This window comes from Biomphalaria glabrata, chromosome 12 (genome assembly GCF_947242115.1).
Source record: "Biomphalaria glabrata chromosome 12, xgBioGlab47.1, whole genome shotgun sequence".
In the NCBI taxonomy this organism is placed as follows: domain Eukaryota; kingdom Metazoa; phylum Mollusca; class Gastropoda; family Planorbidae; genus Biomphalaria; species Biomphalaria glabrata.
In genome coordinates, this window is record NC_074722.1 from 4,600,465 (window position 1) to 4,619,244 (window position 18,780).

At 39.4% G+C, this 18,780-nt stretch overlaps 1 protein-coding gene across 1 annotated transcript; it reads left to right on the forward strand.

Annotated features, from left to right (window-relative positions):
* The first annotated feature begins 1,711 nt into the window (after window positions 1-1,711).
* LOC106065848 (uncharacterized) lies at window positions 1,712-17,927 on the forward strand. The gene is made up of 5 exons (XM_056005608.1): window positions 1,712-1,864; window positions 3,885-4,054; window positions 5,787-13,147; window positions 15,647-15,764; window positions 17,754-17,927. The coding sequence occupies exons 2-5, from the start codon at window positions 4,039-4,041 to the stop codon at window positions 17,840-17,842; spliced, it is 7,584 nt and encodes a 2,527-aa protein (XP_055861583.1). The 5' UTR covers window positions 1,712-1,864; window positions 3,885-4,038; the 3' UTR covers window positions 17,843-17,927.
* Window positions 17,928-18,780: the final 853 nt, after the last annotated feature.

Here is an 18,780-nt window from a genome sequence, read left to right on the forward strand (position 1 = left end):
TTAAATTTATAAAGTGCGTTAACAAACATATGTAGGCTGAAGGCGCTGTGATAACATAACAAACATAAACACAATAGGTAAAATGACAATCAAAAAAATGTTTTTTATGTCATTTGAATATTTTTTTGTAACAAATTTTCAGAGACCCCCTCCCTTTCCGCTAGAAACAAATCCTAACAAAGTTGTATACCCTCCTCTTCTTTAAGCCGTTACGTAATATCCAAACATTTCCAAAGGTATCGGATGAACTTTGACCTTAAAATAGGAAGCAGTATTAGTTTGTAGGACACAGCAGAATGAGACAACACATGTACCGGAAGCTCAGAATTGGAACCAATGAAATCTGCCCATGTGCAGTGTCACCAGAGAATGCTGACCATGTCCTTCAAAACTGTTCTCTTTACCATGAGGTCCGTACAAGACACTGACCCCAATAGAAAGAAAACTATATGGAGAGCTCCCTGATTTGGAAACCACTGCGCAGTTCATCTCATATATTGGTCTAGTCATCTGAACGCTCAAACATAAAAATGAGAACGAGGAAGAAGAAGAAGTTTGTAGGTGTACGGACACGCTCTGCTTCCCAGAAACCAAAGCCCTGGATATTATAGGCTAATAGCAGCACTTCTAGTGTGTGTATCCTTGTAAAGTCTAACGACTTATAATAAATTACAATTACTTAGATTAATCTTCAATCTCGAAAACAAGCCTTATTATTATTATGTATATCTTATAAGATAAATGTACACATTTTCCTTTTCCCTAGTGCTATATTAGAGAATGGAGAGGATTACCTGAATTAGTTTAAGTCACTGATTAACATTCTTGACTAGATTGACTCATGCTGTTTGGTCGTGCGACATGCGAGCTGGACTGTCGTTCGAACTTCTCGATGGTCCCGGGTTCATACCTTGCCCCCTGCCTGGTTTTGACTAGGAAGTAAATTATCTTCAACTCTGAAGGAACATCCGAAACATGTAAAACAAATAAACAAATACTTTGGACGTAATAATAATCTCTTTTAAAGTAACGTGTGTAAGTGTTCTGAGCACACTTCTTTATGGCCGTGAGAGCTGGGCAACTTACATGCGTCAAAAACACAGATTAAATAGCTTCCACCTACGCTGCCTGCGACGCACAATGTGCATCTCCTGGAGGGATCATGTCACCAACCAAGAAGTTTTGAAACGAGCCAACATGCACAACATCTATGCTCTCCTTCAACAGAGAAGACTACGCTGGCTCGGTCATGTCACTCGAATGCCAGATGGAAGAATCCCTAAAGACATCCTGTACGCTGAGCTAGCAGAGGGAGCCAGACGCAAGGGCCGCCCCGACTAACTTACAGAGATGTCTGCAAGCGAGACATGAGAGCCACGGGAATCGACCAAAGTATGTGGGAGGGAGATAGCCCAAGACCGGACAGCATGGAGACAGGCTGTACGTGCTGGTACGAACTTCGCCGAAAGCAAAAGAAACGAAGCTGCAAACTCTGCCGCTCCAGAATTGGCTTGATCAGCCACTCCAGATTCTGCCACATCTCAAGACGTAACCAAAGCCAGTGACTCATCTGGGCGCATCCATTGTCTTCCGTGACAGGAGCCATATATGTAATCTATAATAAAAAGAAGATACGATATTCTTTTTTTTTTCGTTAATTAGATTATACATTTGATTTTCGAGACAAAACAGTCTATCTCTCAATGACGTAAACACTTGTTGCTTACTACTCTCTACCAAAAACAACGCTTAGTTACAAAGATGTGTGACCTTAAAATTTTGTCTCAATACATTTGACATTCTGAGCAGAAGTAAAATAAATTAGATCTAGATCTACTTAAATGTTGAAAACATCCACATTTAGGTAAGACATGGCCTCATGCTAAACGTGTAATTAAAAATGAAGATTCCTAATCCCAGCTCAAACCTCCTGCAGGACGGAGAGGGAATAACGGCGCAAAGGATTCAAACAAGGGACCATCGAGACACCACACAGTCCAGAGCGCAGCGGCATACCATACGACCAGGTTCCCTTTTATTATTACAGTTTGCTCTATAGCTATCATGAAATCATAAATCCACTGGACTAATGATTGGTAGAATGGACCAGTGAAGCTAACATAATCATAGTGTGTTGCTTTTTTAGCAAGCTATGATGGTTTAGAGAAATAAAATATGTTGCATCTATTTGCTCATTATTATTTAAAATGCAAACCCTTTAAAGTCATTAGTTAGATGAGTCCTACAGACGTGTATGGCATTAAAACATATTTTTTATCTCGTGTGGTTTATGCTGCATATGCTTTTATGTTCATTGTACCCTATACTTTACATGTGTTGCTGGTTTCACTAGTGAGTTATAGACCTACTGACCTACTATAGATCTAAATTTCTATCTAGTTTTAAACTTAGTCTAAACAGGAATATTCTAGATTGCCAGTTTTATTCAACAATTTTCTGAATCAAGATTCGATTAGAATAGAATCTAGATCTATATCTTTATATCATTATCTTATAAAATACAGATTTTACTTTAAAAAAGAAGACGATTGCGTCCTATGCATGTTTCTAGGTCAATCTAATCATGCATGTTAACCAGTTACTTAAATTCTACCTAGTCATTGGTTTTCTGGCTGGCTCAGGCAAGTTGAGGCAACCCATTCCATGCTCTAATAGCTCTAGTCGTGACTAGTTAGACCTAATACAGATCTATATAGAATCTAGGTCTTCAATCTAGATTATGATCTATACTATATATGTGAATAGACACCAGATCTACATTTATATGTCAATAAAACTCTAGATATATATATATCTAGACTAGCATTACCAACCGGCTACGCCCGTCGATTTGTTGATATATATATGTCGATATATACCCCCTCCTTTTTTCTCATTTAGTACATTAAAACTATGAGGGCCCACAAGTAAACACCCTCTTCCAATACATTTTTTTGGCCAGTGAATTCTAGTATCAATTACATTAAATAGGACCGGCCCCAAAATTCGAAATATTTAATAGGTTCTATTATATTTTGTTTTCTTTTTAAATCCTACAAATCCCAATGCTCACATAATACTTTGGCCGTACATAATTTACATAACATAATTTCGGTCCCTGAATTATAGTATTTCACGTTGAGTGAGAACGGCCCGCTTCTATTGACCTCCCACACACACAAGCGCATATTTCTGGCCTGAACAATATTATATTTTAGTTGTTGTTTTTTTCGTCCACGACAAGTGAGAGTATTACTGATATGTGAGTCAGTCAGGGCCCTTACACATATTTTATAGACTATCTATTGTTTATTTTCACCCCTGACACACCCACCCTTTTTTAAAACTTTCAATAAAGTAACCCGCAAGTAATGATCCTCTTAGAGCACTTTTTTTAATAGCCCGTGAATTCTAGAATCTGTTACATTGAATTGAATCAGTTTCAGGCCTAAAGGAAGAACATTGCAAAGGCATAAATTTAACGCACCCCTCCCGGTCCCCCACACTACATTTATTTAGGCATCGTTTTTTTTTCTCTAAATGACAAGGAAATATCAATGCGGTATTATTAGTTGTAATAGTTTATTTGACCCCTTTGGAATACCCCCCCCCCCCCCGCCCCCACACTATATATATTTTAGCCTGTGAATTACAAAACACATACTTATATAAAATGACATCAACTCCCATCCCTGAAAACAGATTTGATAATACAACAGGTCTGTGAACACTCGCTTACATCCCCACTGACAATTTGGTGGGTTCTTAATTCTAGATCTAGGTCTAGTGGAAATAGAGATGATAATGACGAGAGTAGTCTTATGGAATGTAGCTGTCGTGGTCAATTTTTAATTTAGTTACTGTGTTTTGAAATCTGGTCGTAGAATGAGCAGCACCAGATCTGAGTTCATGCCAGGAGATAGTTTTAGTGAAATCAACAACCAGGCATAGAAAGTAACCAGAGGGTCAACAGAATTATTGCTTAAGTAAACACTGAAATCAAAGTCACGTATTAGTTAAAAGTCGACACAACCACCAATGTTAAACAAAACAGGTTAGTGCTAGAATAAAGTATCTATCTATCTATCTATCTATCTATCTATCTATCATCTGTTTGTTTGTATCTGACTGTCTGTTGTCTGTCCGTCTGTTGTCTGTCTGCTTAAGTCAACACTGAGATCAACGTCACTTTATAGTTGAAGTCGACACAGTCACCAATATTAAATAAAACAGATTAGTGCTAGAATAAGGTGTTGCAACCATGGCCAATCCCCACAATCACTATGAAGACTATAGGTTTATAGGGTATCAAGTTCACTCACCTATCTAGTCTGTCACTCACCCAACTAATCTAATCTAATCTAATTGAATCTAATCTATCCTGGAGAGTACAACAACCACCTTTACTTCCCCAAAGAAAGTACCTATGATACTAACTATTGATAAGTCATTTAATAAGAGAAACAAACTTGTATAGATAGGCTATAATTCTCCATAAAATAAACTGCATGAACAGTCATCTTAAAAGAGAAAGAAACTTGTATAGCTATAATTCTCCATCAAATCTACTGCATTTTGTCCAACTCGAAACTCCTATTCCTACAACAAATGGCGCTGGCCTCCCCCCCCCCCCCCCCGCTCTCCCTGACCTCCTGTTACCCCCTCTAACTCTGACCAATGAGACCTCAGATAAGGTACAGGACAAGCCATAACTTTAGGGTGAAACTCATACACCAAAACACGACATGCTGACATCAATGCTACATTCTCAACACAACCTATTTTAATCATGCGCTATAATACAATCTTGGAATTCCCATGCATATGTCAGTAATATGCATAAAGTTAAAACCTAAATAACATTACATTCCTAACTTATATTTAATCAGAAAATATAGGCATTCCTTTTGGGGGGAGGGTAAAGGAGGGAAGGGGAAGAATATATAAAATTAATATTATTCTTAATAAGATGGACAAACCCCTTTAGCCAAACTGTGAATAAATTTTGAATTACCCCTTATACTAGACAGCATTAAATTACAGATGCACTACTATACTACACTACACCTCACTTAGCAAGACAAGACTACACGTAATACTACATTAGACTTCACTCTACTCTGTGGTATCTTACGTCTAGAGAGGCCATCCCCTCCCCCCGCAACCTCCTGTGTGACTAAAGAGGCCAATCCTTGATACACAGCTGCGGTTACAGGTTGAACATATGCAATCACCAGGCGCCGTTGTATTTTCACACTTCCTTCTGCTACTGTTGTGTATGACATCTGCAATCCGGAACCCCTACCCTATGCTCTCTCTCTCCATGCGGATCCATCCATTACTACTCCTTCCCAGCTGTTAGCGTTGATTTCGAATAGCATCATGTCGCGTTTGCATATATTCGTATACCGTAAATGTGGGCGACCAGCGGCTCTCCTGCTTTCTGTTAGATCGTCATACGGAATGTCTTGTGGAAGTCGACCTACTGGCATTCCATGGACGTGGCTAAGCCAGCCAAAGCGTCTGCTTCCGATAACACAGCGGATGTCCTGGCACCCTGCTTTTCGTAGCACCTTCTCGTTGATTATTTTATCTTGCCACCTTATTTTAAAGCTCTCATAGACTGTACTATACACACCACACCTTGCAAGACTACACTACACTAGATACAGACTTTAGCGCACTAGAAAACACGGGCATAGACTACACTACACTAGATTACAGACTGTACTAGACTAGAGTAAAAATGACACTAGATTAGATGAAGTAGCTGTACTATTTTTCAGCATCTAATTTTGAGGGAAGCTACTCTTCACTAAGCACATCAGCTAAGGTCAAGGTTTCAACACGAGATCGTCGCAGACCTAAAGTTCGAAACTCTAAACAGTTAGAGGCTCCAACTTTTGACTACATAGTTCTACCTGGTACACAATCTGACTTTGAGCAATCCTGTCAGACAATTATCGCCACCCGAGTCGGCCGCGGAAGTCGCCCACAAAAGAGACAGGGAAAACTGGTCAAACAGACAAGAAAAAACTCGGAGAAAGACAAAAAGTTCAAAAATACATGCCCTCAATCCATTCCTTCAATCACGTCAACTTATGTAAATCAAGTGGCAGATGAGACAGTTCAAAATGGCCGGGATTCAAGAGGATGTAGCTCGTGGCATGCTGGTTTCGAGAAACGAGGTTGCGATTTATCTAAAGCCCCTACATCGAAACTTAACAAGACTGACACTGCAAAAAGGTCATTTTCTTATAGCACTGTATCTCAGACCTGCGATCGAAGCACGCTCTGTATCAACTCTTTGCTTTCAATTTTAACAGATAAACGTGTTAGGTATCAACCGTCTAAAATCTATTCTCAAGACCCACTGGGTCCAGACTCGCTTATTGTAACATACGACACGGAGCCATCCGTTAGTCTACGCAGTGTTACCAATGTCGGAAAGATGAAGCCGTCAAGCACTTCCGCTTGTAAAACGTTGTTTAGAGACGTGTGTGATTTCGCACACACCCGCGGCTACGATCTCGTTCTATTCAGAAGCGACCTTCGAAGGTCTAGAAATCAACCCAAAATAAGTGGATCTCAAAAACAAAGCAGCAAAAAGTTCAAAATTCGGATGGCACTAGGCAACCGGAAATGCCCTTCGCAAGTAAACGAGTTTGGGCCACACCAGTATTGTAAAGAATCCTGTCCAGCTGACAGTAAAGAAACGGCAGCTCCATCTGTAGCAGAATGTGAAGTCATGAACATGAACTTTGTCGAGTCTGCTAAGAAAGAGATTGCAATGGTAAGGAGAGTTAGTAAAAAACTCAGCAACATGGGCGTGGTCATTCCAGACTGCCACGTATCTAAAGGCAAACATTCAAAGGACACTTTAAAAGAAGAAAACCATGTTAAAGATCAAATCCGTATCAAGACTGAAGAAATCCTGTCTTCTGCCCCATTGAATGAATACAAGCAATATCTTAGCGATGTGTGTATTAAAATCTACCAAGAGCAGCCATTTTTCATTCCAAACATTGTTCGGTTAGAAAGTGAGACGAATGATGACGTCATTGACCCGAATAACAAAAGTGTTGCCAAATTGAAGACGTCTTTACCCAAATTGTCTGAAAAGACCAATAAGCACTACAGAATGTGTAACTCATTGACAGCAGCCATAGCTCGAGAAAGACAGTTGGCTTTAAAACATAACGAACAGAGACTGAACGCGAAGGTTTCCTCCCTGGACGGCAGGGCAAGCAGGAAACATAGTAAAAATTGTTCGACTCAAAGTGCTGAGGCATCGATGCTCAGTTTGCAGCCTTGCATTAGCGTGGAAACATTTCTGGCTGAAAACTGCAACAATAACGCCTTACCGGAACTGCAGTTGTCTCTGGACGATTTACAGAACGACGTTAGTGACATCGAGGAGGACGAGGAAGGAAATCGCGAACCTCATCGGCGGAGAGACCCGTCACTGGATTCTTGCCCCATGGACAAAGGGGAACAACTACTGAATAAGCATACTGCAACAAGTGGAGGCTTCCGACTTCCGATGCTGCTAAACAGTTGTAAGAAACGTACTACGGTTGGCTGTAAACATGACCAATCACCCCCATCATCTGATCCCCCAATCATTTATTCAAAAGCTTACCAAAAGTGTAGCATTACAAAGAAGGCGCAACAGAGTAAAAAGGTACAGATAGAATTCGAAACCAAATCGCATTTCTGTGATGTAATCAAAAAGAGAAACCTTAATGATAAGAGAAATATACGCACCAGAAAGCGGCCAGTGCGACTCTCGCCGGTTGCTTGCAATATTTCCTCAAATGGATCACACAGCATTAATGTACCAGGTGACCCTCAGACGGAAGGCCAAACTGTAGTCCGCATGGACAAGATGACCTGCAAAAGTAATGCATTTACTTCTTTGTTAAACCAGGACACCCACTCATTGTGCATTACTGAGGAGAAAAGAAAAACACCAGGGCTCATAACACACGCAGGGGAAAGAACTCACAGTCCACATTCACAAAAGATGTCCGTGTATAAAGAAGTCTGTTTAAAGTCACCTGAGATTTTTTTTAGGGCTCTACCTGATCCTAGTGGGATGTCCGTTAAGTCAAAAGAGACAAGATTCTTGCCAAGTTTATCACAGAAGGTTAACACGAACTTTGGCGGCTCTAACTCTAACCCATCTGCTAGTAACAATAATAATAATTCGAATACAGATGGTAACTCTCACTCTATAACTACAGTGACAAGTAAAAATTTTAAACCTCGAAGATGTAGCGCAAAAAGTAGTACTAGTAAGACAGGCAAATATTTAAAACCAAATAAACGAAATGCCAAAAGCAATCGCTCTGTAATTAGGAAAACAGACAAAAATTTGAAGCCTCCAAGATGTAACGCAAATCCAAGTGCGTTAAATCAAAATTACAATGCACCACCCAAGGGTCGAAACTCTTGTCGAAGGGCATTAAGTCAGTGTGAAGATAAATTTATTGAAGATTTAGATCGAGAGCTTCAAAAGTTAATAAAGGAACAAAATGGGCGGAGGCAGTGTTCTGACGTTAATACCAGCAACACGACTAAAAGGGCGGGTCACTACAGAAAACTACGCCCCGAAAATACAGGGCGGTCCATTCATTTTAGACAGACTAAGAAATCTAATCACACGAGGAAACGAACGGTAGAGAATTCTGAAACTCCTGAGCCAAGTGACTCATCAGAACTTTGCTCTTCCGTCTTTCAAAGCTGTTCCGGAGATCATTCCAGCCGAGCCACACTTTCTACTTTCGTAGCCGTTGATCCTTGCAACAACAATGTGCAAGAACAACATCAAGGTGATGGGAGGGCTTTTCAATGTCCAACAGCTGAAGGAATGAACTCTGGGATATGTACCAAAGAAGACTCTGAGGCACATTGTCCAGTAATTGATACCCACTGGGAGAACTATGCCTTAAGAACAGGAAACAATGATGTAAATAGAGATTTTATTTCAAACAACCCTACAAATGAGCAGTTTGGCTTAGTTCCCACATTCTTCTCTCATCAGAATCCCACTGAAGATCCCATGGACTTTGAAGAAGCCGCCAACGATGATTCGAAACTACTTGAACACGTTCAATCATCCCAAGGCCAGCTTTCTCAAAAATTAGAATCTTTGGAAACATTCTTTGGTAGAAAATTTAATTCTTTGCATAATTTAGTCGAGACAAATTTTAAACATACATGTCATTTAATACACAGATACCATATACGTGAAAGAGATTTGCCAGTTAGTCTGTTTGGGCTTCACCAAAAACAGAGCCAGTCGAACGTCGTCAATAGCGACACAGGAAACACAATGGTAGAGCCGGGAAAAGTAACAGCGTCTGCAGGAAATGACGCACTTGGAGATAATGAAAGTACCTGTTTTACGAATGGGTCAGGAAGCTGTACCACGTGTGCATCCAGTAATACAACTGTGAGAACTGGCAGGCGATCAACTTCAACTAGAGCTAGCTCAGAAACAAGACGAAAGCATACACTTCCTAGGCAGCGTACGGCCTCTACTGGGAACGTGGAACACTGCCAACAGAAAGTGGACACGCCAGAGAAAACGCTTTCCATACCACAAGAAACAGGTGCACGTTATATAAGTAGCCAGCATAGTCGGGCATGCCGGAGAAGACACGCAGCGAACGGAACTCCCTGTCACATAGTTCCACACAAATCCGCCTCCTCTGACCACGTCACTTCTGCTAGTGGCAAGAGAAAAAGAGAAAGCAATGACGGAAGTAAAAACAAACAGCCTGCTGGGAAACGGAAATGTGTGCGGTTCATAAAATCTTCTACCTCGAACAACACAAAAAGCAAAAAACTGACCCCTCGGAAACGAAAGAAGAAGCCTGTCAGTCGTAGAGTTGGCAAGAAAGGAAGAAGTTCCAATCGCAACAGATCTAAAAACAATACTAATGACTGCCAATCAGAGCTCTTGGTGCCTGAAAACTGCAACCAAAATTACAGGACAAAGTGTAAAAAGAGAAAAAGGCAACCTTTAAAAAGAAACAAAAGGAAGTCAAAGGCGTCCACCAAAGAAAAAACTGCTTACATTATTACCCCAGTAGGTCGTAAAAACTACTATGATGGGATCAAACAGCACAATGCTCGTTTGATGAAGCACGTTAAGCTCTTAGAGTGCCAGGTAAAAGAGCACAGGCAAGCCAAAAAAAAGGAAGACATCTCTACGCGATTCAATCGTCTAGTGAAACATTTTCCAAAAAAGAAAATAAAGATGATTGAAGATATTATCAATAGATACCTGCATGAGACAGATCAGTCTTTAAGGCGTTCTTCATCATCAAAATCATCTGTAAAATCGTTGGTGAAATCAGGCCGAAGCAAGACAACGTCTGATTCGTCAGTAAAAAGGGGGTCAAGAAAAAATTTACGCACTAGCAAATCAAAAGCCAAAAACAATCAGAGAAGCCCAAAAAATGAGTGTGGTTGTTGTTGTTGTACAAATAAAACGTCAAACCATAAACCAAAGGGTGCTAAAGCGTTCAAGGCAGTAGACTCTTTAATTCTCAATAGACGTCGCTTAAGAACTCAGAAAGACAACAGTCGCAATGCATATGTAGAAAGATTCATAGCAGCTGACAGAGCACCAAACGCTGTGAACAAGCTGATTCACAGCGTCCATAAAGCGGAAGGCTTCAAGGATGTGACCCGCCGGAATGCCTCTATTGATCTCATTGGCTGTGAGACGCGACACCAAAGAACTGATTGCAGCTGCGACAGCTCAGCATCATCTTCTCGTGGTATTTATCCATTCAGCACAACTTCTTTCACGTGTCATCGCATATTTCTCTTTAGTGCGATAAACCCAATCATCTCGAGTGGCCCTAACCCCAATTCAGTCTCGAGCGGTCCCAAATCGAATCTTAATATCACAGTAAATGACGTTCGTCAAAATGGTGCACAGAAATCGAGCGGCAGTAGTCAGCATCAACAACAGACGGCAAAAGATACACAACAGGCCCAGTGCTCCGCCAGCCCTTCACACTTAGATGTTTGCTCGAATAGCATTAAACACACCTTTTGCAGAATCGGTAGTCCTTATGAAGGTTTGAATGAGCCTCAGTTGTCACCTAGCCAAAATGAGTCTAATAGTTCGTTGAAAGCAAATACATCCAAACCGGGCCATAAACTTGTCCCAAGTAAAGCTGAAGAAAATATCTTGAAGCACGGTGGCTCATCACAGGAATTAGATTCCAACCAAAATCCGCCCAATCGTACGGCCAAAGTAGTTCCAAGTCGGGGTGTAATAAATATTACAAAAGCCTCATCTTCAAATAAAGGTTTAGATCAACAAATGGATGTGACACAAAATAATTTGAAAGCCTCATCTTCAACTAAAGATCAACAAATTGACGCGACACTAAATAATTCTATTATATCAATGCAATGTATTCCACCAAATGTCCCTGAAAATCGCAGAGATCTAGAAAGTCCCGACCACAAAAGACGCACTGTGTCAGATAAAAAAAGTGGCCCACAGAAAAAGGTCCAATCTGGATTCACAGCTTCCTTGTGGGCAGGTTTCCAATCACAACCCGAAAAATCTTGTGCTAAAAAGTCGCATCTCTGTGCCCCTGGGGAAAATAACAAATTGAACCAGAACCTTGACCTAAATTCCCCTCAAGATGATTCTCACAATAATAATGAGACTTTAACTAACGACCCTGAGCCGTCTTTACAGTCAGTTAATAATGAAATCAATAACGTGAGATCAGCATCTAGTTCTGAGTCCGCCCCCCAAACCTTGCCCTGCAGTGCCCGCCCAAACTATATTAATGTGGGCCCCCATAGTTTTATGCCACTGAGGGCCCCGTGGAATAGGAAGAAGCCGTTAACGATCCAGCCAGCATTACGTTTGCAAGACGAGGCTGACAACGGCATTGACAAAGAAAAACATTCTTTAGCAGACGAGAGAAAATTAGAGACGGAACAAAGTCCTGGGGACGAAGGCTCGTTGGAACAAGTTCAACCTTATCTCAAAGTCAACACACCTGGTATTCGAACAACGTGGTCGTACGTGCGACGTCCAGGCAACACCGATAGTCGGAAGGTCAGTTCGAACAGTACTGAAGGTCAAGCTTCTTCATGTAGAGACAGTTTAAGCAGTAGTCAAACTGAAAGTCCGTCATCAAATGAAAATGACTCCAACCTCGCAGATGCTTCATCAAATAAATCAAATGAAAATGAATCCAATCTCGCCGATACTTCATCAAATAAATCAAATGAAAATGAATCCAATCTCGCCGATACTTCATCAAATCAATCAAATGAAAATGAATCCAATCTCGCCGATACTTTAGCAAATAAATCAAATGAAAATGAATCCAATCTCGCCGATACTTTAGCAAATAAATCAAATGAAAATGAATCCAATCTCGCCGATACTTTAGCAAATAAATCAAATGAAAATGAATCCAATATCGCCGATACTTCATCAGATAAATCAAATGAAAATGAATCCAATCTCGCCGATACTTCATCAAATAAATCGGAGGTGAACCTTTCTAGAGCATCGAATCCTACAGCATCTACTTCACAAAGTAATAGCGCGGAAGATGAACATGATACATCTAGCGATAAAAATCTGAATGATAACGCTAAGAACATTGCCATGCGTTGGTCGGATACAACGAGGTACATTGAGCACGTACAGAATTACAAAACCGACGACTTGGTGGGGGCATCGCCACAGCATCCTACATCTGGTCATAACTTGGCCGTTGTTTATCCGGGGCCTTCCTGTTTCAACAAGAAACACAAAAACACGGTTGATCCCATGACCAGTGAGTTTTATAATAAAGGCCCAGAACTCGTCAGTGGTGCTAACGCACCTTGCCAAGCAATGTTTAACTCCCTTGTGGGAGCCCAAACAAGCCTATATACTCTGTCAAACGCATTAGAATTATTAAAGTTCCAGACTGAGGAATCCAGTAACCAGCCCTCATCACCTGATGATGAAGAGACATCGTTACAGTCTTCTTGTAGCTATTTCAAGCGTTCATTCTCCAATAGAAAACGCTCTGCCCATAGCCCAGAGTGTCTAGTCCCACCTTGCAAAGTTCCCCGGTTTAACTTTACGAGTTTCCCAGATCAGGTAAGTCCCTTGAAAATATACATCTCTGTGTCAACCTCTTTTCTTTTCACTAGATATACATCTCTGTGTCAACCTCTTTTCTTTTCACTAGATATACATCTCTTTGTCAACTTCTTTTCACTAGATATACATCTCTTTGTCAACTTCTTTTCTTTTCCCTAGATATACATCTCTATGTCAACTTCTTTTCACTAGATATACATCTCTGTGTCAACTTCTTTTCACTAGATATACATCTCTGTGTCAACTTCTTTTCACTAGATATACATCTCTATGTCAACTTCTTTTCACTAGATATACATCTCTTTGTCAACTTCTTTTCACTAGATATACATCTCTTTGTCAACTTCTTTTCTTTTCCCTAGATATACATCTCTATGTCAACTTCTTTTCACTAGATATACATCTCTGTGTCAACTTCTTTTCACTAGATATACATCTCTGTGTCAACTTCTTTTCACTAGATATACATCTCTATGTCAACTTCTTTTCCCTAGATATACATCTCTATGTCAACTTCTTTTCACTAGATATACATCTCTGTGTCAACTTCTTTTCACTAGATATACATCTCTGTGTCAACTTCTTTTCTCTAGATATACATCTCTGTGTCAACTTCTTTTCTTTTCCCTAGATATACATCTCAATGTCAACTTCTTTTCACTAGATATACATCTCTATGTCAACTTCTTTTCACTAGATATACATCTCTGTGTCAACTTCTTTTCTTTTCACTAGATATACATCTCTGTATCAACTTCTTTTCACTAGATATACATCTCTGTGTCAACTTCTTTTCACTAGATATACATCTCTGTGTCAACTTCTTTTCACTAGATATACATCTCTGTGTCAACTTCTTTTCACTAGATATACATCTCTGTGTCAACTTCTTTTCTTTTCACTAGATATACATCTCTGTGTCAACTTCTTTTCACTAGATATACAGCTCTGTGTCAACTTCTTTTCTTTTCACTAGATATACATCTCTGTATCAACTTCTTTTCACTAGATATACAGCTCTATAACAACTTCTTTTCACTAGATATACAGCTCTATAACAACTTCTTTTCACTAGATATACTGCTCTATAACAACTTCTTTTCACTAGATATACAGCTCTATAACAACTTCTTTTTACTAGATATACATCTCTGTAACAACTTCTTTTCACTAGATATACAGCTCTATAACAACTTCTTTTCACTAGATTCTATATATACATCTCTGTAACAACTTCTTTTCACTAGATATACAGCTCTATAACAACTTCTTTTCACTAGATATACAGCTCTATAACAACTTCTTTTCACTAGATACACAGCTCTATAACAACTTCTTTTCACTAGATATACATCTCTGTGTCAACTTCTTTTCTTTTCACTAGGTATACATCTCTTGTGTCAACTTCTTTTCTTTTAACTATCAAACGTACGATAAAAAATGAAATCATACAATAGTATTGATCACATTAAAGTCTTCTTAATGCAATGTGACTATGCATTGATAAAATTTTGTATTTAAGGGTTTAGGGTGATTGATCAAATTTGAATAGTGTGGCTCATTGAGTGATACATGATACATTATTTTTTTTTTATTCTTAATTTAACCTGTTAAACTTAGAATTTGTATAGTATGCAAGTTGTAGTCAGTGGGAGCGGTGGCTTAGTGGTTATCAAACCTGGGTTCCTGGGTTCGAATCTCGGTGAAGACTGGGGTTTTGAATTTCTGGATTTTTATGACATCCTTGAGTCCACCCATCTCTAATGGGTACCTAACTTTAGTTGGGGAAAGTAAAGTCTGTTAGTCGTTGTGCTGGCCACATGACACCCTGCTAGTAAACCGTTGGCCACAGAAACAGATGACCTTAAAATCCTCTGCCCTATAGATCACAAGGTCGGAAAGGGGAACTTTACTTTACTTTTTAGTAGTAGTCAGTTACAAGTGCTTACATTAGTTAATCTTTTTTTTATGATTTAAAGTAACTGCCCTCTCTCCTATAGCGTAATATTTCTAGTCCATATTTTGCCTTAAATGCTTTTATTCTTTATTTCTATTTGGGGGAGAACTTTGTTTACTTGCTTTAAAAAATGACCACTCAAGTGATCTATAAAAGACGTTGGCTAACGTATAAATTACTATTTTTTTCAAATATAAACAATGCCCAGTTCGCTATGAATTGATCAAATTGTAATATTCTCTTGGCGATTGATTAGGGCTGTAATAGATGAGTCGTCTTTGAGGGGTGCGTTTAAGTAAACATGTCATACTTATTCGTCTCTCTCTCCCTGGGAGTGCTGTTAGAGAAATGAATTAATGATCACAAAAACGAAAAAATAACGGTCGGTCGAGTAACACACTTGTATTTAGAGCGACACGCTAACCATCTAGCTAGAAATCGGTTTTATATTCTATCAACTTAGCTTGCTGTATATGTAATCTATTTTCTATCTAGTTATCTAGATTTGGACTCTATATTCTATGCTCTTTTTTTATCAGATGGCACCCGAACGCCACTTGAGTAAAAGTCACAGGCGATCTCGGTACCAGGTGATAAGAGAGATGAAGTATTGGAATGAACGCCAGAGGGCCAAAGAAAACCCGAGTCTGTGTGCAAGTTAGTTCATGTCATTTGTTGCTGTAACACTGTCTTTCATAAGTTAGTTCATGTCATTTGTTGCTGTAACACTGTCTTTCATAAGTTAGTTCATGTCATTTGTTGCTGTAACACTGTCTTTAATACCTTAGTTTGTGTCATTTGTTACTGTAACACTGTCTTTCATACGTTAGTTCATGTCATTTGTTGCTGTAACACTGTCTTTAATACCTTAGTTCGTGTCATTTGTTACTGTAACACTGTCTTTCATACGTTAGTTCATGTCATTTGTTGCTGTAACACTGTCTTTAATACCTTAGTTCGTGTCATTTGTTACTGTAACACTGTCTTTCATACGTTAGTTCATGTCATTTGTTGCTGTAACACTGTCTTTAATACCTTAGTTCGTGTCATTTGTTACTGTAACACTGTCTTTCTTACGTTAGTTCATGTCATTTGTTGCTGTAACACTGTCTTTAATACCTTAGTTCGTGTCATTTGTTACTGTAACACTGTCTTTCTTACGTTAGTTCATGTCATTTGTTGCTGTAACACTGTCTTTAATACCTTAGTTCGTGTCATTTGTTACTGTAACACTGTCTTTCATAGGTTAGTTCATGTCATTTGTTGCTGTAACACTGTCTTTAATACCTTAGTTCGTGTCATTTGTTACTGTAACACTGTCTTTCATACGTTAGTTCATGTCATTTGTTGCTGTAACACTGTCTTTAATACCTTAGTTCATGTCATTTGTTACTGTAACACTGTCTTTCATACGTTAGTTCATGTCATTTGTTGCTGTAACACTGTCTTTAATACCTTAGTTCGTGTCATTTGTTACTGTAACACTGTCTTTCATAGGTTAGTTCATGTCATTTGTTGCTGTAACACTGTCTTTAATACCTTAGTTCGTGTCATTTGTTACTGTAACACTGTCTTTCTTACGTTAGTTCATGTCATTTGTTGCTGTAACACTGTCTTTAATACCTTAGTTCATGTCATTTGTTACTGTAACACTGTCTTTCATAGGTTAGTTCATGTCATTTGTTACTGTAACACTGTCTTTCATTTGTGCTTCTTATTCTTACTTTATTCTTTAATTTTTAGATTTATTATCAACTAGTAAGGCGAAACGTGGAAGCTGGTAATGTCACTCTCTAGTTTTGAGGTTGGATATTTGAAAAGAGATCTGTAGGATTAGACTGTACGCTACTCATGATTCATCATCTTCCGTTGCGATGTCCACATATGGTTCGAGATAACCGCATCCCTTTTATGAACCCTGGAAAAGATTTTATCCCGTGGCCAGGATGAGGAGTTGGCTCTTCGCCGACCCCTTTTTGTCTGGAGTTCCCTCCCCCCCTTTGCGACTAGATGATCATTTATTCACATCCGTCTGGTCATGGGACACGGTCCCTTAAGCCAACGACATGAGTTCCTCATCTCATGCGAGGCCGGAGGCCGAGCCCACGGGGGGCCTCAATATGCCTATAATGTTACATTGATTCCCGTGGGAGGGTCATCACCGCCCGTATGACTCCCGCTATGGGAACGGTTCAATGGGTGTCGGACGGGGTAATAGGCCTTTCTCACATCCCCACCACGTGTAGGTACACTCGCTAGAGCATACAGTGGTAGCTCACTAGGAGCCGTGTTTGCTCTCGTACTTAGCCTTTCCGCTTCCCCGGGCGGACGTTTTCACGGAGGTGCCACGCTGAGGCGACGGGCGCATTTCCTCCGTCACCATCTCCCAGACGGCGTCACCTGCTTCAATTATGTCCGCTGAATGGATATGGAGCAAAATATCTGGAGAGAAGGCAGTATATATGTTTCTTACTGGGTTGCTCTGGCTTAAGAGATCTGCAATCTAGATAAAAATCACCTGGACATAATCACAGAGGTCCATTAAATAAAGTTATTCGACCTCGTGAGACATTTTACTATACTATACAAACTAATTTTAGTCAGATAAATTGGTGTACCCATAATAGACATTGTCATTTTCTACAGGTAGTATATACGTTATTGAGACTGCGAAGTCGACCTTAGGCCAACAGTACGACAATTCCTCTGATGCTGACAGTGAATCGAGTATATAAAGTTAATGTAATTAAATGAATCTCTATCAACAATAGAATTAATTGTACATACTGAGCGTCAGATCAATAAATGTTAGACATCATTCTCTGGCGTTGATTTGTTTATTTTGTTAATATTATTATTTAACTTTGTGGTAATATTCTTTAAGAGGTGTAAAAAAGATTCAATATTTTGATATATATTTGCCTGACGGGCTCTTTATGGTGTATAACAGGAGAACTGTGTCTTAATTTGTATCTTTCTGATGGCCTCCCGCCAAAGACCAAACAAAACGCATTTTTTGCAATAAAATTTGGCATTAAGATAGACGTCGTCCCAATATTGATTGTCTACCTGCTGATATGTATTTTCCTGATGAGATATTACTAAAATCCTTAGCTCTCCCACTGGGGCATATTTGCATATTATGCAGCATCAACCTTCGCCATTCCTCCTCAGCCTGGGCGAGTAACAAGAGTTCAATGCAGGTTTTGCGTACAGCCTTACAGCCATGACGTCTAACTCGAAACAATTTACTTAACAAGCAAGCAAACAAAAAGAATTGATCCTAATTGAAATTCTGCAATTTCATGAAAATTGTTAAATAAATACATAATTACGAGCACGACGACATGGCCTAAATTGTGCCGATGTCCTAAACTCACAACTCAAACTTAACTCAAATGATCTACATCTATATACGTGAGGACTGGCTAGAAAATGCATTGAAATATAGGTCTAGGCCTAATCTAAAAAAGGAGTGAGTAGTAGTAGAGATTTTAAAGTGTCATGGATAAATGCAAGAAAAAAAGAAGTCAATGTGAAGTGATCATTAGTCTGGGTTTAAATTCTTTTAAAAGTTATAGGCCTACAAATCGCTACGTTTCAATGAGGCCAATCTAGAAGTTCTAGATCTAGAGGGTCTCAGTATGTTTTAAGTCTGTATCGTGTCATTGGA

Excerpts from the sequence above, each read along its gene's own strand:
- LOC106065848 (XM_056005608.1), top strand. Across the intron at positions 13,148-15,646 it reads TTACGAGTTTCCCAGATCAG|ATGGCACCCGAACGCCACTT; the intron begins GTAAGTCCCTTG and ends TTTTTTTATCAG. Across the intron at positions 15,765-17,753 it reads AAACCCGAGTCTGTGTGCAA|GTAGTATATACGTTATTGAG; the intron begins GTTAGTTCATGT and ends CATTTTCTACAG.